Genomic DNA, 23,768 nt, shown 5'->3' with positions numbered 1-23,768 from the left:
CCCAAGAGTATCTGGGATTACAGACCTGCCGAACATGCCTAGTTGTAAATTGGAAATTAGTACTGACCTTGTAGGGCAGATTCCTAGGAAGTCCTCAGAAGAGATTAGAATGCAGTCAGTACCCACCTCATGTTAATTGCTGCTACAGTCATGATCCTAGTCACTAGAAGAGAGGTTCCTTTCATAAATGGAAGGGAGATAAGCTCAAAGTTTAGAGAAATACCCCAGTGTTGGCCGGAGCCACGATAACCGAAACACCATCAGCTCCCGCCTTTCCATAAGGAAGTAGAAGTTTTGTTTTCACCTTTTACTCCAGTTTTACTTCTGCTAATGCTCAGGGTCAGCTGAAATTTTGTTATCCTGTTGTTTAACTTTCTTATATTGGTTAGAGAAAATTTTATATTTCCAATATTTTAGCAAAAAGGGCAAGTTGAAATTTGATTTAAAAGGAATTGAATGCCTATTTGCAATGCCTAACTTATTCTGTGGGTGTTACCATTGTCCTGTGATAAATGTCCACTTCATTCTTGTTTCTATTAATTACTTACATTATTTGATATTATATTTTATTTGTGTTTAAATCAAGGTGAGTTTAATATCTTTTTATAAGTTTCACATTTTAGTTTAGAGTAGAAATGAGAAAGGGGAAGATATCAATGATTTACTGAATTTTCATATACATAGTGAGGAAAAGAAGAAAATGTTCATAATATAAGAAATGCAGCTGCCCATAGATGGCTAGCAGATTGGCTTTGGTTAGTTGTCCACTACAAAATGTGAATAGTTGCTATGAAAGTGTGTGCTGAAGCCTGTGGACAGCCTGACTGATGAACTACAAATTGGTCCTTTGTGTTTCAGTATGGCTACACAGCTTTGCATTATGCTTGCCAGATGAAAAACCAGACTCTCATCCCTCTGCTTCTGAAAGCCCGTGCAGACCCCATGATAAGGAACAAGGTAAGGGCCTAGCAACTGTGGTCCTCCAAGTGGCAAGCTCTTCTCATCTGGGCTTTTTGTAGAAGTAAGTTCACTGTCTCCTGTGTTAGTCTCGGTAAATTAATTGCTCCTCTTAAGGAAGGAAGGAAGGATTGCACTAGTTTTACTTTTGAATTTAAAATATTAATACTTTTCATATTTAGGATTAAATACATCATATTTAATATGTTTGGCAAGTGCTCTACAACTGGGCTACATCTCCAACACCCTTTTGCTCTTAAAATTTTGAGACAGGGTCTCATTCAGCTGCCCAGGTAGGACACTGAATGCTTTCCAGTCTCTTATTTTTTATTTTTTGTTATTTATTTATTTATTTGAACAGGAGGCTTTTTGGAGCCTCTACAAAGTCTGAGAGTCGACTGTCTAAACTGCTGACTAGTCCTCATTGACATTTGTCTTTCCTGGGAGTAAACGATTTCTCTTTTCTGCAGCATGGTGAGAGTTCGCTGGATATCGCACAGAGACTAAAATTTTCCCAGATTGTATTAATGCTAAAGAAAGCCTCATAGCCCTGTGACTTCTTGTGTGGTGACAGAGATACAGCTGAAGGACTGGATGTTGTCGCTTTCATGGATGATTGCTCTACAGACACCCAAGCTGGATGCATCTGCCTTGTGACAAGCACTGGACTTAAAATGACTTTCATTCAGTGGAGGTCACCATGGCCACAATCCCTCTGAAGGACCCATTACACTTGTTGGAATCTCTATTACTGTTAAAACTGATTTTTTTAAAATTCTAATTCAGTGTCTTTTAAGAACAAGCCAGAGTTGCCCGAGGTCGCATTCTCTCTTCCTAGTTGTGTCAGCCTTCCAAAGACTTTGCCCTACATCCTGTCCTGGGAGACAAATGGTTCTTCACAGTCCCCTTGACGTACTAAGCCAAACAATCAAAGCATGTGCATTTGAAGAACATGGCATGTATGTATGGAGAGTTAGAGATTCCAGCATAAATATTCCTTTGATGGAAAATCTTCAGTAAAAACATCTGTCAGTTGTCAGTTATGAGTTTGTCTAAACCATAGAAACTGGTACATGTTCCACAGCAGAACTGGTTTTTGTCATCGTTTCCCAGGGGCTGGTTGACTTATATACCAGCATACAGTTCACCATCAGTTTATAAGTAAGTGTCTTCTCAGTTTATAAGTTATGTAAGTATCAAAAATGTCTGTACAGAGTCCTTATCAGCAGAAGCTGTAGCCAAGTGGTCAGAGCATGTGTTTGGTATTCATAAAGGCCTGAGCTTAATCCTCACCACCACAAATAATCTTCTTGTGAACACAAGTTAGTTGCTATTTGTTTATCTATTTCCCTTTTTGTGGCATTGGGAGTTCAACTTGGAACCTCACTCCAACCAAGTTTGTTGTCTACCACTGTTACACACTCAGCCCCAATTCTGTTTAGTTTTATTGACAAAATTTAAAACATTATAACTTATTTGTTTAAAGGTCTTACCTCTTCATAGAAACAGAGAAGTATTTGGGTTGTATTTCTAATTGAGAGGTTATGAATACTAAACTATCTGTCTTACTCCTTTTGTGAATGACACTAAATGGAACTAAATCTTCGTCATGAGTGAATCTTGAAAATCCAGATGATCTAGGCACAGTTGTAGACATGGACTAAGCCACATTACATACTGCAGCCAAAACAATAAACAATGAAAGATTTTCTATCCTTGAATACAAAAGGGATCAATAATATCAAACCTGGAAATGTTCACAGAGCTATGTAAAGAACCCAAGGGTCTACGTAGGGTCCTGAAGTCTCTAAGGAACTTACCTAAGATGCATCAACGTTGGACCAAGCTACCAGGTAACTCTGGGGAGGGAGGAAAAATGAACCTCACAGTCTAATTTATGTTCAACAAACACTGTATATTCTCAGCGGGTACATCCAACAGGCACAGATGGGCTTTGATCTGTCTTCAGAGTAGACTGCAAAATAATATCCATAACTTACAACTTGTCACCTTTGAAATCATGTGAAAATTAAAGAGTTTTCTAAGGACTTAAATCTAGATTTATGAATGTGTTGGGAGATTATTTACAAGTAATTCTGCTTTGATTAAAAGATAAAATATACAACAATTTATTTCATTCTCCTCATGACATAAATTTTTCTTCATAGCTTTCATTTGGACCAGGTAGTCTCCTAACAGCAGCTGAACATCTCAGTACTGACACACAGATATGCTATATGAGACACACAATTAATTTATTGAAAAACTCATAAATACCCTAAAAAACAATCTTTGAGATTCAGCTATAAACTTAACCTTATTCTTAGGTTGTTTAGCTTAGATTCCACCTACCATAATTTCATTTTTCTGTTGTTGTCCAAATGGCTTGCCTTCCTAAAGCAGTACCCTGTCTTAATGGAATAAGATGGCAATGTATAGTTCATTTTATCCAAGTCAACAGTCCGAATATTTACAATTTTAATCTCTGTCCCAATTCTTCCTTTTACTTTATTGCTCCAATATTTAACTTACAGAAACAAGAATCAGTTTGGAAAGGTTGAATGAAATAATTAATTTCTAGGTACTTTCTGTTGGTGAAGTAATAGCTACACTACAAGACGGTAGAAGGTCCTGAGCACAGGAAACCTCTGTTCACCAACTTAGCTTAATTAACTGAAAAAGCATGTAAGTATCAGCTTTAGTGTCAGAGGAAGCACCCTGAAGCATTCCTCTGAACCAGCAGGTCTTCTGGCATCCCCGTAGCCCAGCCCATACGGTGTGACATTGTTCCAAGACTTGCAAACAGGAAGAGCTTCACAGTGCAACCTTGCAGGTTCCCTGGGAAAGGCTGGGCTCTCTCTTCATCAGATGTATGATCTCACTGTACACACGCTGAGGGGCATCCAGCCCCCAGATGAAATCCACATGAGCCCATTCAGGAATGTTCTTGTGGTAGATGAGGTTGGTCATTTCAGAAAGCAGTGTTTTCACATCATCTGGATTTGAAAGCCAGTCTTGACCTCCAGTCCACATTGCTGTGGGGACCGTCATATCTCGAACTTTGTACCTTGTAGGAGTTGGCTAGATAAAAAGAATAGTTTGAACTCCACATGATATTTTTACAGCCAAATTTACAACTTCTATTTCAAGTAAACATAATGCACATGTCCTGGGCTGTGATGAAAGTGTGTATAAGAGTTAGAGTCACTTAGAACTCTGCTAATAGTTTCTATTCCAGATCCAATTTCAAGGAAAACTTTTAACATGATTCAACTTTAGTTTCTTCACTGTGAAATGGGGATAGTAACTCTAAAACCTTACTAGATCCCGAGAGAAGGCATACAAATTAGCTCTGTGTGTGTGTGTGTGTGTGTGTGTGTGTGTGTGTGTGTTATTAAACATTTTATACATAAAATCTCCTTTTAAAATAATGTCCTTGTTAGTTACAGTTATGGGACAGGAATTGGAAACATTCCACAGGAAAGACAAGGGAACCTATTACAAAGGCCCAAGGGACACAGTCCAGGTTCAGCGTCACTGAACCTCTCAAACCAGAAGAAACTACAAATCAACCTCAGGCACTTAGCTACTTCAAACTAAGGAGGGTGTTAAATTAAATACCTGTCCCAACCTCCACCCATCTTCCCCCCTAAATCCTCCAAAGAATTCTTCTTTATCCAAGGAACTTCTGTTCAGACCAAGCTGGTAGAGTTTCCTGGCAGTTTGAGTCCTTGAGATCAGTCAACACTCAAAAATTTCCATAGAATCAGGGAGGCCAGTGTCTTAGCATAAAATCAGCTGCAAGTCCTAGCTTCAATCCTAGATAGCTTCTTTGTCTTCCTGGCTCCCTAAGAACTTAAGTGGCTGCCTAATTTAGATGCAGAGCAGAAGGACACTCTGGTGTGAATAATTTTCTTTCTCATCTTTTGGGTGAAAAGGTTGAGCTAAATGTCCCACCTAGCTCTAGCTGACACCGTTTATGGCATCTTCCCACACATCTGTTTTTCTTCCCTTCATTGCCATTTCCTCATGCTGATTTTGCATTTGTCATTGTCCCTAGAAATCAGTCCACAAAAGCCTTATAAATGAGAAACATCATAGAACCTGAATGTTCTCTCTAAAGTCATGGTATTGAAGATAGTCAAGGGCGATCTCAAAAGAGGGAGTTGAAAAATGTGACTAAGTTTGGTATCTAAGGGCAACCACACAGTTTCCCAACATTTTATGTCTAGGTGGATTACTGCACTGGATGTTAAGTATAATGTGAGACCCCAAAGAAAGATTAAGCTGTGTATGGCTAATCTCTACATTCATGACAACCAGGCATCTTCAGTGAGTGTTTTACACTCACAAGAGCATACTTGCTCAACTCTGATTCTCCACTTTTCTATTTCATACTCCTGATAATGTAGTAATATTTGTGTGGGCTTCTTTTGTATTTTAGTTTGAAAATTGTATTCATTAAAAGTATGATCAGAAAGCACATGTGCATGTGCCCACATGTGCGTGTGGTGATCTATGTGCATATGTGTGTAACATGTGCACACATTATGAAGCATTGTGTGTGTGAATGGAGGCCAAAGGAGGATGTGGGGCAGCTTGTCTGACACTGTTTGTCCTGCCCCCTTGAGACAGAGCTCTTGCTGAATCTGGAGTCCACTGTGTTTCTGGCTAAACTGGCTGGTCAGTAAGCCCCGGCAATCCTCCTGTCTTCTACACCCAACCCCCAACACTGATGTTCTAGACATGCTTGGCCATGCCTGGCTTTTTGTAGAAGTGCTGGGGGAACCCAGGTCCTTATGTTCGCACAACAAGTACTCTTACCCATGGACTATCTCCCCAGCCTTCTCCCCAGGCATCTTAAGGATTACATGTAGAATGGTTTCTATTTTAGATAGAGTAAGTCCTCAATAATGGCAGCCTACCCACAATCCCACAGGCTTGAGGTACAGAGCCATGACAAACAGGGATCTCCATCTACTGCTTCAGGCTTTTTTTTTTTTTACTGCGTCACTTTATTATAGCATCTCCATGTGCATGTTTGTTTTGGTCCTAAAAGGATCCCTTTAGAATGCACTCATCCCTCACTAACTTGACCCCATCTTGCTCCCAAGAAGCCCTGATGCCTTGCTCCTGGGACAGGCTCAATGAAACAGACCTCCCATGCCTTGTGGAAATGAAGAGGTTGCTGGCTAAGTACTCTCCCATTTTCAGATGCAGTTAGACTTGAACTATGATCTTTCCTGCTTGAATTTCTGTATTTTATTCCTATCTCTGGAATAACATATCACCATAACTTCCCTCTCACACATTTCTGAAGGGTGATGTATTTTTAACAGGTGGTATTAGACAGTCTTACTTGATTGCATTTCTCCAGATTTTTGGTCTCACTTCCCCAGTCAAAGGCACGAAGTTCACCAGAATTCACTGCCTAGGAAGAAAGAAAGAAAGAAAGAAAGAAAGAAAGAAAGAAAGAAAGAAAGAAAGAAAGAAAGAAAGGAAGGAAGGAAGGAAGGAAGGAAGGAAGGAAGGAAGGAAGGAAGGAAGGAAGGGAGGAAAAAAACCAAGATATTTAAAGGGAAAATGGTGTTTTCAAATGCGCACCCCATCTTTGATTGTGAGAAAAGCAGAGAACAAAGTTCTTTGGGCTATTCTCTCACTCCACACTGGGAGTCCTTTTAGAAGAGTGCAAAGCAAGAGTCTGGCTCTTTTAGCAAGAAATACTGTGTGCAGCAGAGCTTTGCTGTTACATTTATTGCAGGAAGTGCATCTCTGGTGTATCAGTGTAGACAGGTGTTTGGTACAATTCCAGATGCCATGATAGGACTGCGCATTGCACTGTGGGATGTCATGCTAGTGGGAGACAGTGCCCATTGCTTTTCTACTGAACTCCTCTGTGTCTTCCTTCCTTCCTTCCTTCCTTTCTTCCTTCCTTCCTTCCTTCCTTCCTTCCTTCCTTCCTTCCTTCCTTCCTTCCTTCCTTCCTTCCTTCCTTCCTTCCTTCCTTCTTTTCTCACTCCTCTCCCATCTCTCTTTCTCTCTCCACATGTGCATGTACACACACACACACACACACACACACACACACACACACACACACACGAATTTCTCTCCCTAGACTGTAAAACTTACACCACCAAAAACTGTGAAAATTTCTTTCTGCAGTTTGGCCCACCTGAACGCCTTTGTTCTGGCTTGACTGTGCTGCTCAAAAAGCTGATAAGGACAATTAGAAACATAATTTTCTTCATCAGTCTTTGTGACTCTGACTCCAGAAGGAGAAGGGTCTCATTTGAATCGCCCTACTTTCAAGATGCAGTAAAGACGGGCTTAAGCAAGCCACTTTCTGCCTTGCCTCCTGTCACTGGAAATTTTGAATAAGTTCACATTCTAATGTCAGTGGTCAGATTCTAACTCAGGATAAACAGAAACTGTCAGGCTATATGATAATTCCAGACAACATGTGCAAGGATCCTGACCCAGGGCTGCAAGCTGGGCATTCTTACCTGGCTCCAATGGAGAATATTCTGCACAGATGTTCCAGCAGGTGTATGGGCTACATATACATTTGCTCGGCTCTGTAACAAAGCATAATGACTTAAGGGACCAGATGGTCTTGTCCAGACCAAACCTCCGTGATGTCAGGCTAAGAGATGGGATCATCATTAAATCAGCAGCCATCATTTTCTGACCAGAAAAGTACATGTGCGTATAAATCATACTGAAAAAAAAAGTACATTTGTGTGTAAAGCAATTGCCACTGCCTTCCCATGAAATGATGTTGTTCATTTGAGAATAGGTTCTCATTAAAAAGACCTTACAAGTTTCAACCCCATCACTGCCAAAATAGACTAAACAATAATAAATAAGCAAATTTACTAGAGAAATTTAGGATAAGAACTCGAGTATTGGACCTAGCTCTATTATTTAATTTTTGGGTGGATCTGGGCAAGTTAATTAAAACCTGAATTCAGTATACTAACCCATACAGTGGAGATATTAATAATACTTGTCTCTTGAGTTTGTAATTGTAAGGAACGATTTATCCTGGCACAGTACAGATGCCTATTAAATGGTGGTTATAAGTTAATTCATTTTTTTTTAAAGAAAATTTCTTAGGAATGAAAGACATTACTCCAGTCACTCCTCAGTGATGCTACAGGTAGGCAGATCTCCACTGTCAGATCTCACAGGGATCTCCATGCCTTGGCCAACGTCACCCTCACTATCATCTCTGTAGGATTAGTCCACCTTCACAAATCCTAGAGCAGTGGTTCTCAACTTTCCTAATGCTGTGACCCTTGAATACAGTTCCTCATGTTGTGGTGACCCCCTAACCATAAAGTTACTTTGTTGCTACTTCATAACTGTCATTTTGCTACTATTATGAATCATAATGTAAATATCAGAATATATGATATGTGACCTCTGTGGGAATCATGACCCAAGGGTTGAGAATCACCATCCTAGAGAGAGGGTCAACTTCAGCTTGTTTTGAAGTTACTTCATAGCTCCACCTTTTATCTGCCGAGTCCATTTTCCTTCATTCTCTGGGAATTTTCTCAAGAGCCAAATCACTTTGTACATTAATCTCTAACTCATACATGCTAGAGAACTCACCTGGTGATGTCACCAGAGTCATACCTAAGCTAAGCTGAAATTCCCATCATGGAAACTCAAATCCAAAGTCCCCATGTGGAGGGCAGACATGATGTCTGGTTGATTGACTTCTGGTTTCCTTGTTACTTATCTCCACGTATTTATTTCCTATAGGTTTCCAACCTTGCCTGCAATCTGTCAAGTTAGGACCTGGCAATGCTTTCACATTAACCTTACATTATGCCTTCTGTTGAATACCCAAGAGTCTGGGGATTTAGCTATGTCTGGTGTGGGATATCTGAGGGAAAAAAATCTATATATACTATGCTCTTAGGTCTGTTAACTTTATTCCTCTAAGGCAAAATTCTATCAATACAGCCATAGCTTCGTCAGGCATTCAGGGCAGGAATAGCTCTAGACATACCAAGCTCTTTATCTGTTTACTTTATTTTTCTGGGATGAAATTCTGCTCACATAGCTTCAGTTCCATCCAGTTCCCTAGCTCATAGTCCTGCTAAGGACTAAACTCCTATTCTTCCAGCCTCATCTTCATCCTCTGTTTCCTCATTCTCCATTTCTACTACTCTCTACTCCTGGCACTCAGAAAACTCTACCCGATATCTGCTTACCCTCTACAGAATCTCTGTCTTCCTCTCTTCTCTAACGCCTTGACTATGCAGTTCTGTCTGCTTCTACAGAAAATGCCTGCCCTTTCTTTTCCTGGGCATGCAGTTCTCTGCCTCCTCAGAAATGTTCCTCCACCCTACCTTTCACCTTGATGAGTAAAAACCTATTTTGTTCTCAGTCAATTGCTCTGGAGAGCCACTAGGCCTCTAGGCAAGGGGATGGTCTGAGCTTCATTAGCACAAGAAACAAAACTATGTGTCGCCTGTCGCCTGTCCGCTTGTCTTTGGCTACACCACCTTATCCAAGTACTGGCTCCAGCAGGGAAGTTCAGCAGATCTGAGGAGCTGAACTGTTAGGCAAATGGTCTGGAAATATTTTGGCATGCAAGAATTTCATAGTAGAAGACAGCTGAAATTATTAAAGGCTAGATAGCACCAAATATTCATAATAAATGGCTTGCCTTTTGACAGACCCTTAGCCGGCCAAAGTATAGCTTTAATCCACAGCTGAATCTCTATAATATATTCTTGCATCCCACAAGACTCCTCTTGAAGTTTGCCCAACGTTTTCTTACATTTAGGAAATCACAAATTACATGTTGCACATAATTTCTCCAACCCTTGGCTGGTGTTAGCTCATTTTCAAGGACTGAGACCAAGAACTCCCGGCTTTGCTTAGGAAATGAAATTTTTACTCACCATGTTCATGTTGTTTGTGTTAAATCCCCCCAGAAGTAATATGATGTTGCTGCAGATTTGGTCAAGAATCATTTGGCCACAAAGGTAAATAAAAAGCTGTCTGAAAAATCTAGTCTGATATAAAAATTCTTGTCTGCCAAATAATCCCTGTAAAGATAAGAGATGAAATAATGTCCATGGCAATATACTCAGGAAGAAAACTGCTTCTATTTAGAGCATGCATTGCAAGAAACTGGGCTGAAAGACTTCCCTGCAGACAGAGACATCTGGGCAGACAGAGACATCTGGCCTGTCACATACCTTGATCATCATATCTGGTAGCAGCAGAAATTTGGTACCAGGACTTCTTGCATATTTAACAGTGGCTATAGGTGCTAAGGCAAAATACATTTTGATTTTATGAGCTAGCTCTGGCATTGTGGAAAATGCAATAAAGCCTGTAAGAGAGAAAAATGTATCACTGTGGGTATCAAATGTCCAAGAACTTATAAGATGTGTGTGTATTTTACTTGTGTCCAAATCCTCTAATAATTATGTGTGATTGTATCTTAACCTTATTCCAGTGCAGTTGTAGGCTTCGTGGATGTAGTGTGTATATGGGGTGGGGTGGGAGTGGGGCCCAATGCAAAAACTCCTGTGTTTCACATGACACCTTTCTCATATTTGTTTTCAGGTAGTACGTTCTCATTGAGTTAAATTGTTTGGCTTCTACACCCAGAGTAGATAGAGCAATTTCCCCAAACACTCTTACTTATTGAAGATCTCTGCTGAACCTATGGAAGAGAAAGTCTGTCCCATGAAGTCAGGACATGGTCTTACATTTACAATCATGTATATATGCACATTCTCTGTTTAGGCTGGTATTTCCAGTGAGAGGGTTGGAGATGAGAAAAAGTTGACTCGTGACCTCTGTTCAGTTCCCAGAAAGCGAATGGGTGTGAGAGGAGACAGAATCTTTCTACCCAGTCCTCTGCATCTGGTTGGGTTTGCTTGCTGTGTGCGAAGTCAAAGACAGGGAAGATTTCTTATTATCTCTTGCTCTCTCAGCGATGCTGTGAGTACAAGCGGGTGGGAATACGTAAACCTATCCTGAGCAGATTAATCCTGACCAGATTAGAACTCCCCTCAAAAGATAAGATCTAAGAACCCTAAAGACCTTCTCCCAGGAACATGCAAAACAAGTTCAAGGTTTTTATTTCAACAGCCTCATGGTTTACCACTAGACTAACATATGCTTTCTCACTCATGCGTTCCTCTCAAAAACAGCACCTAGCCTTGTCACTGGCACCTCTGCCTTGGTGTTAAGATGAACAATTTGAGTATAGAGAAACCAGTTTAAAAAAACCCGAGTCATAGAGATATGAAACATTGTAACCTTTCTATCTCTGGTTTGATGAGAGTGAGCAACACTACAGCCCATTGCTGTTATCCGAAATTAAGATAAGGAAAGCGTGAAACCTAAGCGTCTCTCATCCTTTGGAGTATGGGTTAAAAATGAGCCCATTGAATTTGAGCTCTCAGTTCCAACAGTCATTAGAATTTTTGACTCCCAATACAACTTTATTTTTACATGATATCAAATGTGAGTAACGATCTTAGTGATGGTTGGAAATTTTTACAGGAAACAAGTTGGTTCCATGAATAAAACTCAAGAAGCCTTAGTGAACCACATAGTTCCCAATAGATACTGACAGCAATGTGATTGATGCAAATCAAGAGAGAGAGAGAGAGATAAACAAAAATAGCCAGTTATACTGTGCTCACTGCTCTTCAGACTCAGGTTAATTTTGTGTATAAATTATGCTGTCTGCTTAACAAAATTGGTGTCTAGGGCTTGGCTATAACCAGTTTACTCTTTGTGACTCTGTATGATGTGTGTCCTGGGGATGAATAAATTTTAGGGAAAATGCTGACAATTTGATACACATGAACTCTCCTATAACATGTTGAACTTGCACATGAAATAAATTTTCTCCTCTTCATTCTGGCTCCTTCTCCTTTGAATTTCTCAAAGTTAGTACATTAAGTCCTTTATTTCTCTAGTAGAGTGAGGATAGAGCATAAACCTGAGGAATTTCAGAGAAAGGAAAATGGCCACTGTATTCATTGGGGGAAAATTGGAGCTAGTAAAAAGATAAGTTTGGTGAGACCATTTATTCAGTGAGAACTTTGGCAGAAGGGAACCACCTGGTGAGTCAGTACCCATGACCAGAGTGACTGTCTGGTCTGCTGGCACCATCGTGTATTGCTGAGTTAAGGCAACAACAAGCATCCTATGAGTTAACCCAGTGCTGGTTGAGGTCTATTGGCCTGGAGTCATAATGCTTCAGTAGGAGAGCAAGCTTCAAAGGTATCCACGTCTCTTCCTTGAGAGATTGGACTTGATAGTCCTCAATGGTTGTGGATATGGAAGTAAGACTCTTTTAGGAGCTGAGGAAGGTGTGTGTGTGTGTGTGTGTGTGTGTGTGTGTGTGTGTGTGTGTGTGTGTATGTGTGTGTGTGAGAGAGAGAGAGAGAGACTCACTGTTAAGTTCCTAGTTCTTTCATTATGTTACAATTCACTCATCTATAAGATGGGAATATGAAGTTTTTCCAAATACTCTTGTTCAGAGATAAAGCAAAATGATGCATTTCTAATGGCAAGCAGTTAGTAAATATTCATATAAGTCAATTATCATTATTATGAAGGCTAAACAATACAAAGATGGTATTGAATCCCTTCACTTCATCATTCTAATGAGTGTAAATGCTGTCTTGGTAGTTAGACACAGCTACTCTGGCTTAAAAGTTTGTGTTATTCCTTAGAAAACTGAACACATTCACTGAGTGCATACCACGGACTACAAACCTCTATTACAACTGTCTTTTAGACAAAATACCTTTACAGAGCTAACATACATCATTGTATTAAGTAGTCCAGTTAGTCAGAATACCCTTAAGAGAGAACTATTATCTCTGTTTTGCAGATGAGGAAATTGAGCATAATTAAAGGATTTACTTTGGAATATCTAAAGAGTGACAGAGATGGTATTTGTATCCTTATCAGTTCCTCTTTCTACCACATCTCAAGCTTCTTTAGTTCAGCCTCTGTCCCTGAAGCGTTTAGAGCCACTGAAGAGGAGAAAACCAGGTGAGGAGTAATTGACTGAGCTCAGTCACAGCTTGGGTCGCAGGCTCATTCTTCTGCAGATACAAACCTTCTCTCCTGTGAACCTACCCATGGTGGTGCCCTGTGAATAGCCGACATAATAGATCTCTTTCTGGCCTGTTTTCTGTAAGATAAAGTTTATCACAGCGGGAAGGTCAAACCTAGCCATTTCATCATAACTACAAGGGGAAAAGACAAAGTTAGACAACAATTATAACATAAACAGAACGCAGTCAAAATCACTCACCTCCCACCCCCAGGATCCGCCAACAAGCGCCCCCTAGTGTCAGCTCTGCTAACTTACTGTGCCCCTCATAACCCTCAAGATGGATTTGTTTCAAACCTGTGGTGACTCTGTGAGGCCACAGACTGATAGAAATGTCTAGTCTCTCTAAATGCTATAATGGAGTGATGATTATTGAATAGTTTTGGACCCACAAGCCACCTCCTAATGTGAGGAGTGTTCTACCCCATAAGTAGAACAGCACAGGGGGATGCAGATTTCTTTGTAGGACAAATCCTGAAAGTACAGCAGAACTTTTTATCTGATGAAATGGATAAAGAATGGGTTGAATATCAGTGGTAAGTAAGGACCTTAGGAACTTGAGTGAGGTTATGAGAAACACTAGTTAAGTTGATGGCACACAAAGATTAACAAACCCCCATTTAATGACACTTGGTCTCATCTCCTGGCGGTATCAGCCATGTCGTCACATATGAGGGAGTTAGTCCTAGATACTCGCTCACACGCAAATGAACCTACACTCTTCTCACTCCAGTCTCCATCAACCCACAACAGCCACTGTTCTCACCCCATTGTTAGCCAGACCTTGGGAAATCCATTCTCAGTTCAAGCATCACAAGATAGTTAAGAAAATTGGGGATATCAAGTTGGGACTTTGGTGATACAACTAAACAAGCTATCCAAATGCTACAAGTCACCATTCTTTACTCAGTTCTTCCAGGCACATCTATGTCCATGTCCATCCTCAAAGTTTTCTTGTACCTAAAAGCCCAGAACTCATCTTGGTCTATGGAGAGAGTCTTGTGTTTCCGAGACCAGGTATTTCCTCTGCTGTTTCCCATCCACACATCAAAGCCAGCATCAGCCAGAATGAAGCCCAGACTGTTGTTGGGCAGGTTGGAAATCCAGTTGCTAGCATCCCCAAGAAGGCCGTGCTGCAGTAACACCACTGGCCTGGATCCTGCAGATGAGAGAAAATTCCAACTTCCATGAAATGTTCTCTGTTTTTCTTGCTTTCTCTCCAAACAGGGACTTGCATGCCCGAGAAATCTATGTGCAAATCTTTCCTTTTTTACCGCTTGCTAGTTTGGTTATCTTAGTTGACTTTTTTGTGTGTTTTAATTTCTTCACCACCAGAAAATAGGATTTTTGTTATGAATAAATAAGATACATCACATGTGAAAGACAGCATATTGCCCGCTAAAGAGGGAAAAAACAAACAAACAAACAAACAAACAAACAAAAAAACCTAAAATGCAGTTTCCATACTTGTTTTTTGAGGAACTTTAAGTATGAAACTGTTAGTATTAGGTCTTCAGAAAATATTTGGTCTGTTTCAGAAGAGGATATTTTATAATGATGAACACACACATATACACATGTACATATGTAAAATGGTCTAATGACTAAGGCTACTACATGTAAAAAGCACCCACACTTCAGAGAAATGTGTCTATCAGAATAAAGTTATAATCTGGGTATGGTGGTACATACCTATAATATCAGAAATGAGGAGGCTAATAAAGAAGGATCATGATTTTGAGGCCAGCTACCACAGCAAGACGCTGTCAAAACCCAAATAAATAATCATAATCATAACAGCCCATTAGGAAGTAACAGGAACCGTAAGAATATCAGCCAGTAGGGGGCTGTATTGCACACCAATTCAACTAAAAGGCTTCTTGAAGGTCCATCTCAGGCCAGTCTGCAGTCTGTGAGTACAAACACTTGACCCTCGAGCAGTGCAGGTGTCCTCTTCCACACTGAGCAACAGTAACTGTTTGACTGGAAGCACCATGCCTTGCCCAAGCCTGTAAGATTTGTGGAACCTAGTGAAAAGTCTGTTCCTAGGGTATTCATTTATTTGCACATTTCATTCCTCCATCTCACAAATAAATTTATCAGCACCTAGACTGCTCTCAGCATTGTATTAGCTGGTGCACAGGCCTTGAATGAAATAGGAGAAGACCCTGCTTTCATTGTGTTTCCCACTCTGGTGGAGAAGCAGAAGACAATAAACCATCCAGAAACTAGCTACCATATGGAAAGTCTTCAGACATTGTAAGGGAATGTATGAGGGAATGAGGCAGATGTTAATAGATGATGTGAAGCTGCATTCCTACTAGGGTGGTCAGGGAAGAAGAAAGGTCATGAAAGCTGTAAAGAAAATTGTAAGTTCAAAGGCACTGGGGTGGAAACCAAGCAGACCCTCATCAGGTTAAACATGTGTCAAACAAGCACTCATTTTCAAGGCTATACAAGTATAAATTGGGATAAACAGAATTCTGAACTTTTATATCAAAGACCAATAGCATTTGCCCAGTATTAGTTAAGAACATGTGTTGTTAGTTGGCTTTTTTTTTTTTTTTTACTCTTTTGGCTTTTTTGGGTGCCCACCACCCAGCTCCAAAGGAAATCACACATGGAGTCTTATTATTATCTATAAATGCCTGGCCTTAGCTTGGCTTGTTTCTAGCCAGCTTTGGTTTGGTTTGGTTTGGTTTTTTTGAGACAGTGTTTCTCTGTGTAGTTTTGGTGCCTGCCCTGGATCTTGCTCTGTAGACCAGGCTGGCCTCAAACTCAGAGATCCATTGGCTCTGCCTCCTGAGTGCTGGGATTAAAGGTATGTGCCACCACCGCCTGGCCAGCTTTTCTTAACTTAAATGATCCCATCTACCTTTTGCCTCTGGACTTTTATCTTTCTATTTCTGTAAATCTTACTTTCACTCTCAGTTCGTGGCTGTCTGGGTGGCTGGCCCCTAGCGCCCTCCTCTCCTTGTTCTTGCTCTTCTTCTTTTCTCTCTTTTCCTTCTATTTATTCTCTGTCTTCCAGCCCCTTCTATCTTTTCTCCTGCCTTGCTGTTGGCTGTTCAATTCTTTATTAGACCTATCAGGTGTTTTAGACAGGCACAGTAACACAGCTTCACAGAGTTAAACAAATGCAACATAAAAGAATGCAACACATCTTTGCATCATTAAAACAAATGTTCCACAGCATAAACAAATGTAACACATCTTAAAATAATATTCCACAGCAATATTATTGCACTCTTACAAACATCTTAATTTGAGTGCACTCTTACAAACATCTTAATTTGAGTGACATGTACTAGCAAGTATTAGCATGGAATTTCTGGGATACCGTGTGACAGAGTTATAATGAAAATTACATGAGACTAAAAAAATGAAGCACTTGGTGTTATAGCGGGCATATAGAAAGGGCCAAAGAAGTTATATTTTGGCACCCATGACCAACAATACAGTTGTTGTTATCAATGTAGAGCCAGAATATAAAAGACACAGAGATTGGTGGAAACGAGTGGGCACATACTTTGTTGATGATGATGAAAGTTTAAAAAGTGTCAGTCGAGAATCTCATACAGAAACAAAATTAAGCAAATGGCATAAACACAAACTGAAAATTAAAATATGTGCACTTAGAACCTGGTTCTTAGTCCTTAGTAGAAAATGAGGCAACATCATAACTATCTGAAATACTCTTTGGAGGAGGAACACATTGCACAGTGTTGAGCTTCAGACACTTCACTGGAGCTTTCCTTCTTTATGACCGGGGTCTTTTCAAGGGATCATCAGGAAATGTTCTAGAATTTCTATGTAGAAGAAGTTTGAAAATGGATTAAGTGCCAGGATGGATTTTTTTTTCTAAAAAATCCATTAAAATGATTTTTTTCTTGAAGATTTTGTTTTGTTTTGTTCTGTTTGTGGATTTTGTTTTGTTTTTATTTAATTTTTGTTTTTTGTTTTTTTGTAGTGATGGTGACTGAACTCAGGGCTCCACAAATGTTTGGCATGTGTTCTACCCCTGATCTCCCTCTCCAGATCAAAGGCAATTTTGAAAAGAAAACATATGTCTGAGATAGTTGATGAACATGGGTATGGATAGGCTATAATGTGGTAATGGGGGTAGACATTATGTGGGAACTGACATTATCTTTCAGTCTAACCAAGAGACCTCAGACTATCCTAAGAACCAAACTTAATTCTAAATATCAAGAAAGTCTGGGCTGCAAGAAGACTGTCATCCTGGGATGATACTGAGTAAACCATACCTTCCTTTTTTCGTTGTGTTAGACCTTGAGGGATTCTGTTCACAGAAAGGATGTATCCGTCTTCAGTCGCAACTTCATATTCCTCACTGGGATAACCCTTGTGTTGGATGATTTCACTCTATAGAAAACAAACAAACAAACAAAAAACCTCAGAATTTAGAGTTCAGGTCTACATGGTCATAGTCCTAAAGTCTTAAGAGTAAGAGAGGCTTCTTTGGTGTTGCAAGAAGGTCCTTATTATTCTCGAACTGATAATACTTAGTAAAACCAGCCAATCCTCCTAGGCTTCACTTTCACTAGTTTTTATATTTTTCAGTACTGGTGATCAAACCCAAGCCCTTGCACACTAGGCAAGTGCTCTGTCACTAAGCTACACCCTATCTCTCTCACTTCTTTTTGTTCTTCATATAGAGACTAAACTAGATCATGGTTTTCAGTAGGTGGGGGCAATTCTGCAGCCTCACCTGGCACTTGCTAGGAAGGCAGAGCATGGCAGTAGAACCTTCTATATTAGGAACTCTGAAGGCAGATCCCAGCAATCTGTGTTTCAAAAAGGTCTTCACAGAATTCTGATATTTGACAAACATTGAACCAGAACACAGATTCCAAAGCCTGGATGTGTGTTTCAGAATCATTCAGGGCCACTGAATGTATAGAATCTTGGGCTCCGGCCAGGTTAGAAATCAGGCCATTGTACTGCAATCAATATCATGCCTGTTCTGGGGATGACTTGGGGACATTCCTGGGTCCCACAGTTCCTCAGACTCATTCAGTTTTAAATTTATGAACTGAAGAACATTAATTCTTAAGCTTTTAGATGTAAAAACCCTCCTTAGATTTGGGGATAACTATAAAAATGTTATGCATAAACATTTCCTTTGTATACAATTTCAGGAGTCTCAAACTCCTTCGTGCCTACCCTGGACCACTCGCTAAACATCTCCACTCCAGGTAGAAGTGCACGCTGAAACTCTGCCTCCTAAGCACGCTCACAGCTCTTACCATCTGTCACTATCTCATCAGTCAGAGGAGGAGGGGACCTTTTCAATCAGGGGCTGCTGCAAAATGAGTCAGAGAGGAGAAACCATGTTCCAAAGGCCCAGCACTGAATCCAGAGTAGCAAGCATAATCGCTAAGAAGAAAGGCCAAACCAGGGGTGGTGGCACATGCCTTTAATCCCAGCACTCCGGAGGCAGAGGCAGGTGGATCTCTGTGATTTTAAGGCTAGCCTGGGCTACAGAGTGAGTTGCAGGAGAGCTATTAGACAGTGAAACCCTGTCTTGAAAAAACAAATAAGCAAGCAAGCAAGTAAGCAAACAAATAAGCAAGCAAGCAAACAAACAAATGGTAGAGGTCTCCCCCTGCGTTCTAATGTAACACACAAGTTGGCTGTATGATATTGAAAACCTTAACTACTTACTGCTCCTTACTTTATTTCTCTGCTAGTTCATGATGTATAGGGTAAGGCAAGGAAAATGCATGGAACACTAATGCAATGCCTAACACCAGCAATAGGCACTCAGTAGGAATTATATATAATTAAAAATCCAATAAGTACATAATTAAAACCCAACTGACCAAGTATTATGGATTTGTGTGTGGTGTGCAAACCATTGCATAGTTAAATTGTTTTGATCATGCATCAGACCTACTTAGAGGTTTGTCAAGACACAAATTGCTGGATTCCATTCTCAGATTTTTGGCAGGTCTGGGGTAGACCCAAAACATCTATCTATATCTATCTATCTATCTATCTATCTATCTATCTATCTATCTATCTATCTATCTATCTATCTATCTATCCATCTTCTTCTCTCATACATTACATCCCAACTGCTGTTTCCTCTCCCTCCACTCCTCCCAGTTGCTCCTTCCCCTAGATCTCTCCCTCCATTTCCCTTCATAAAAAGAGCAGGCCTCCCAGGGATGTCAACTGAACACTGCATAACAAGATAAGTTTAAGACTAGGCACTGAAGTTTCTAACAAACTTCCAGATGTTGAAGAAGCTGCTTGTTCTGGTATCCTTCGAGAGTCACTGTTGGGATAGATACACACTTGAAATGGTAAGGGGCTTCTGAGAAGGACTATGTAATTTGTTATGGGGAGGAGTGGTTAGGTGTAAATAATGGCTGAAGGATGTGAGGGAAAGAAGGAGGAAAGGAATTCTGAGCAGAGGGAGATCCATGAACAGGACCAGTTCAGCAAAATTTTATGGAGGAGGGAGAATTTGAGCTGTTCTAAGACTGAATAGTAATAACCCGAGAGAACCTAGGAGGTAGATGCTAGGGACATGGGTATCCTAGAAAGAAAAGGATTATATATTAGTGAACACTGTCAACAGATGGTCAGGAGACACTATATTTGGTAAGAGAGCTTACACAGGGTAATATCAAAACACAAATTTGTCTGCATAAAAATACAGATTCAACATATTCTAAAGATGTTTTTGTAACAATTTTTCCTTTGTGTTTTGAGGCAAGGTCTCTTTTTCTATGTAGCCCTGGGTGTCTTTGCTATGTAGACTAGGCTGGCCTTGAAATCACAGAGATCCATCTGCTTCTACATTCTGAGTGCTAGGATGAAAATCGTGTACTACCACGCCCAGTGGCATAAGCATTTTTGAAGATACATCTATCAATGTATATGTACATATAGATGTATATTAACACACATACATATATGCATTTTGAATCAGAACCTCACTGTACAGTCAAAGTTGAATTGAAGCTTAGAATGCTTTTGCTCTCCAAAGTGTAAATTAAAAATTCTAACTATATTTAATACAACCTAATTTTCTATTTTAAAATATTTACCTGAAGGAAAAAAATCAGTTATATGAATTAAAACATTACTTTAAGAATATTTACCCTTTATTGTTTGTTCTTTTTTAGAAATGTTGCCTGTGTGTGTGTGTGTGTGTGTGTGTGTGTGTGTGTGTGTGTGTGTGTTGCTATATTGTGGGGTCAAGAGTCCCCTCTGCTTCCCCTAGAAGCTTTTGACTGCAGGTGTGTGCCACTATGCCAATCCACTATGCCAAGCCACGAGGGTTCCTAATAAACATCTTGCACATGAATTATGCTTTAAAACATGTCTGCTCTCTGAGAAACCAACCTGGGACAAACATGTATAATGTGATACAGAAAATTGAATAATGTTCTTAGAGCTTATTTAAAAGCTTGGGAAATTCTTCGTGATATATATTGTTAATAGAAAATGATGGAAAATGGAAAATTGTGTATGATGTTCCTTAGTCTTCTCAGAAAACAGAAAACTTCATAGTTTTAGAAGAAAATTAAAGGACTCGTCAGAGCTATTGATGGTTAGCTCAGTGTATTAATGTATTAATGCATTAACCATTATTGGCTCCAAAGTTCTTAGGTTTCATACAAGGGAATCATAATGTTCTTATAATAAAAGTACTGAATTTAAAAGTCAACTGCACAATAACCTACTCTCATTGTGAATACGGCCTGAATACGGCGAGATTTCAGTGCTCCAGTTTCTCAACATGCTGACCTCTTTGCCAGCAACTCCCTTCCCAGCTCTTATTTATTCTTCTGGTTTTAGGCTACAAAATTTAGTTTCCCCTGTTTTGTGCTTTTTCTCCCCTTTATCTCAGTCTTGTGATCAAGATAATTAAGAGTTTGTCTTTTGTGCTGGATTGTCAGCTCAGTGAAACCAGGGTGTTTGATTTTCTGAGATTTCTCTTTGCCTTGGTGCATAGCACAGCTTCAGGCATCTGCAGTGGGGGAGTCCAGTCCTTCCAGAAATCCTGGGAGCCTGGAGGTACTGAGCATGTGCAGGGGTTGGTCTAGGAAGGCAATCTTTGTCAAAGGGACTCTCTGTATGCTGGAGGACTTTGTGTGGGACATTTAGGATTCCTGAGGATCTGAAGTAAAGTCCTGGGAGGACAAACATAAGGTAGTCAGTGGGGATGGTTGAAAGAAGCCCGATATCCATACTCTGTAGACTCAGAATGCTTCTACAGTCTGTGAGTTTCAGAAACTATGACAGCAGCCATTGAGATGGCAGATGAAGCCCGATAGACCTATGATTCATAGAAAACTCTTTTGTTATATAGGCTATTAGTTTTAGAAATCAGGCAAAAAACACCAGAAAAAAAAAGAAAGTTTCTATAAAAAGGGTCTTCAGTCACAAAACATTAAGCTTCCTCTCTTGGTGGGGCTATCAGGTGAGTCTAAGGGGCATCCAGCACATCATCTCACCCATCTGGAAGTCGACTCTCCACCCTGTCACATGGTAGGCTTTATTGCACAGTGGTTATAATTACAGTCGTGTGTTTCGGTGAGCCTGAATTTAAATTGCAGGTCTACCAAGGAGCAGCGGTAGGGCTTGTTTAACTTGTTTAGATGCTTCTTTAATGTCAGTGCCTTGATTTGAAAAGTGTAGATAACCATCTCTTCAGGACAGAGCACTGAAAAGGAGATAATGTCTCTACCACTTTTATTACAATACTGTCTATGGAATAAATGGTACTGTATGTCAAACATGTACTAAAAACCAACTTGGGATTTAAAGTAAACACAAAAATTCTACAGAAGACTTCCAAAGACATGTGTCATCCTCTGTGCATCTGACTCACACATCTTCTCTAATACAAACAGGCACCTCTCATTGCTATTTGACAGCGTTAGCATCCGGAGCAGGCTAAGAGTACGAAGCTACTATAAGCATATGCTTTCACAGCAAGAGGTCAGAGGTGATAAAAGGGACAAAGCAGGAAAGAAAACAAAGACAGAATGAAAATCATCAAGAATGTTTCAATTCTTTCCTTGCTTACTGGGTGAATCTGAGAATTCAAGGACAAATTAAGTTGTTCTTAAAGTCCAAAGAGATTAAATCATTCACCCAAAATCACTGGATGTGATTGGGAAGCCCCCAAATCAATTGACAACCAGTTTAGCTCTTTTCCAGTTCTGGTGTTTTCCACCATACTGTTCTAGCATGAAACATCTCACTATATAAAAATAACACAGCATGCAGCTACTGCAGAGAGGCAAATGGTAAAACACATAACCCTTCGTTTCCTCCAAACATGACAAACCCCAACTTACAACATTCATGAATGCTTCTGGATCCGCAGCTTTCGTTGGCATATGTCCTGAGTTCACATTTCGTTGGAGTAAATAAGCCACCAGGATCAGAAGCCATATCTCCACTCTGTGTGAAACAGTCCATGCTCTTGACAAGATTTCTGACATGGTCCAACACCTGCATTTGCTTTGTTCCTAAGGATGTAGCAACTACATCTAGAGGAAGGACCTGTAGGTTTAAAACATCTTTGTGTATTTTCCAGTGGTAAAAAAATCTGAAGCAGATAAAGCAGGTTTAGGTATAGGAATGAAACAACACGGTGTAGGCTGCAAACATTGCTTAGAATGTCACAGTCCCAGCTGGCTCCTCCTGTTCCTCTCTCATTCATCTTGTAAACACCAATCCTTCCACTTCTAGGTGTGTCTAACTTTCCGTGTTGCAACCGGGAGTTTCATGCATGTTTTATGTAGCCTGTAAACACCTGCTGGCCATCTCCACGTGAGGGCCATATGAAGCACCTCCCCCTTTTGCTCAGTTCTTATCTTTGTTTGATAATTAGCAAGACATGGAACATGCAGAACATACTGCAAGTTTCTATAGTAGCATTTGGTGGCTTCCATCATCACTGTCCTGCTGCTGAAGAGGAAATGCAGGGCTAACTACTTTTATTTGAAATGCCAAAATCTTTAAGAACACTTCTTATTTTTAGTGCTGGATAAAAATATTAATGGTAAGGAAACAATCTAGGTTTAGCCTGCTTCTCTCTAGTTCAATACATATATACCAAATTTTAAATTTGGTTTGTAGTTACTAGTTATTATTAACAGTGACACCTAGTAATTAAATCACCTGAAGTAACCCAAATAATGAGTGGAAGCCTCATTATTTTTATGAGCCAAATGTCCTAGTTAAGCAGACGGTGAGGCAATGTGAGAGCAGCTCCTTGACCTGCTATTAATTGAGCGTGCCAAGAAGGAAGATTCATTAGTTTAAGTAAAGACTGCTTCAAGTTAATAAAAAAAAACACACTAAGGTAATTTTTCTACTTTTACATCAATTTTTCAGCTCTAATAGCAGCCACACCCATTTGCAGACTTTGGGAATGTGGTGGGTGAAGAAGCCAAAGTCAAAGCCGGAAAGACGACTCTGTGGAAATGTGCCCAGATGACTCACCCTTCACCATCCCCACCGGCTGGGTAGGTGTGAAGAGGCAAGTGTCTTTATCTGGGTCTGGCTGAGCATTCGTCCACAGTATTGTTGATTGCTACATTTTAGAGAGGAGTGATTTGACCCGATGAGGAAAAGCGAACCTAAAGACTGTCTCCACAAAGCCCCACGTCCTCTCCTTGGAACCCACTGAGCTTGCTCT

General features: G+C 40.1%; 2 protein-coding genes across 3 annotated transcripts in view; one reads left to right on the top strand and one right to left on the bottom strand.

Annotated features, from left to right (window-relative positions):
• Window positions 1-1,996, top strand: part of Ankrd22 (ankyrin repeat domain 22) — a 28,339-nt gene extending 26,343 nt beyond the window's left edge. Inside the window, exons 5-6 of the mRNA XM_006984016.3 lie at window positions 859-957; window positions 1,428-1,996. Of these exons, the coding sequence (XP_006984078.1) occupies window positions 859-957; window positions 1,428-1,505 (177 nt within the window). The 3' untranslated portion in view covers window positions 1,506-1,996. The remainder of the gene's footprint in view (window positions 1-858; window positions 958-1,427) is intronic.
• Window positions 1,997-3,194: 1,198 nt separating this feature from the next.
• Window positions 3,195-22,837, bottom strand: LOC102920241 (lipase member M). 2 transcript variants are annotated; one of them, XM_042262742.2, is made up of 9 exons: window positions 22,420-22,837; window positions 17,344-17,461; window positions 14,036-14,234; window positions 13,099-13,208; window positions 10,182-10,318; window positions 9,882-10,028; window positions 7,464-7,535; window positions 6,317-6,388; window positions 3,195-4,038 (listed from the first exon to the last, which is right to left on the bottom strand). In XM_042262742.2, the coding sequence occupies exons 1-9, from the start codon at window positions 22,564-22,566 to the stop codon at window positions 3,772-3,774; spliced, it is 1,269 nt and encodes a 422-aa protein (XP_042118676.2). In that variant the 5' UTR covers window positions 22,567-22,837; the 3' UTR covers window positions 3,195-3,771. The 2 variants fall into 2 exon arrangements, with proteins under 2 accessions (XP_042118676.2, XP_076418552.1); XM_076562437.1 differs by lacking the exon at window positions 6,317-6,388 and having other exon boundaries at window positions 3,636-4,038.
• Between the last annotated feature and the right edge of the window lie 931 nt (window positions 22,838-23,768).

This window comes from Peromyscus maniculatus, chromosome 1, assembly GCF_049852395.1.
Source record: "Peromyscus maniculatus bairdii isolate BWxNUB_F1_BW_parent chromosome 1, HU_Pman_BW_mat_3.1, whole genome shotgun sequence".
NCBI classification, from domain to species: Eukaryota; Metazoa; Chordata; class Mammalia; order Rodentia; family Cricetidae; genus Peromyscus; species Peromyscus maniculatus.
This window is presented reverse-complemented; position numbering and strand designations above follow the sequence as displayed.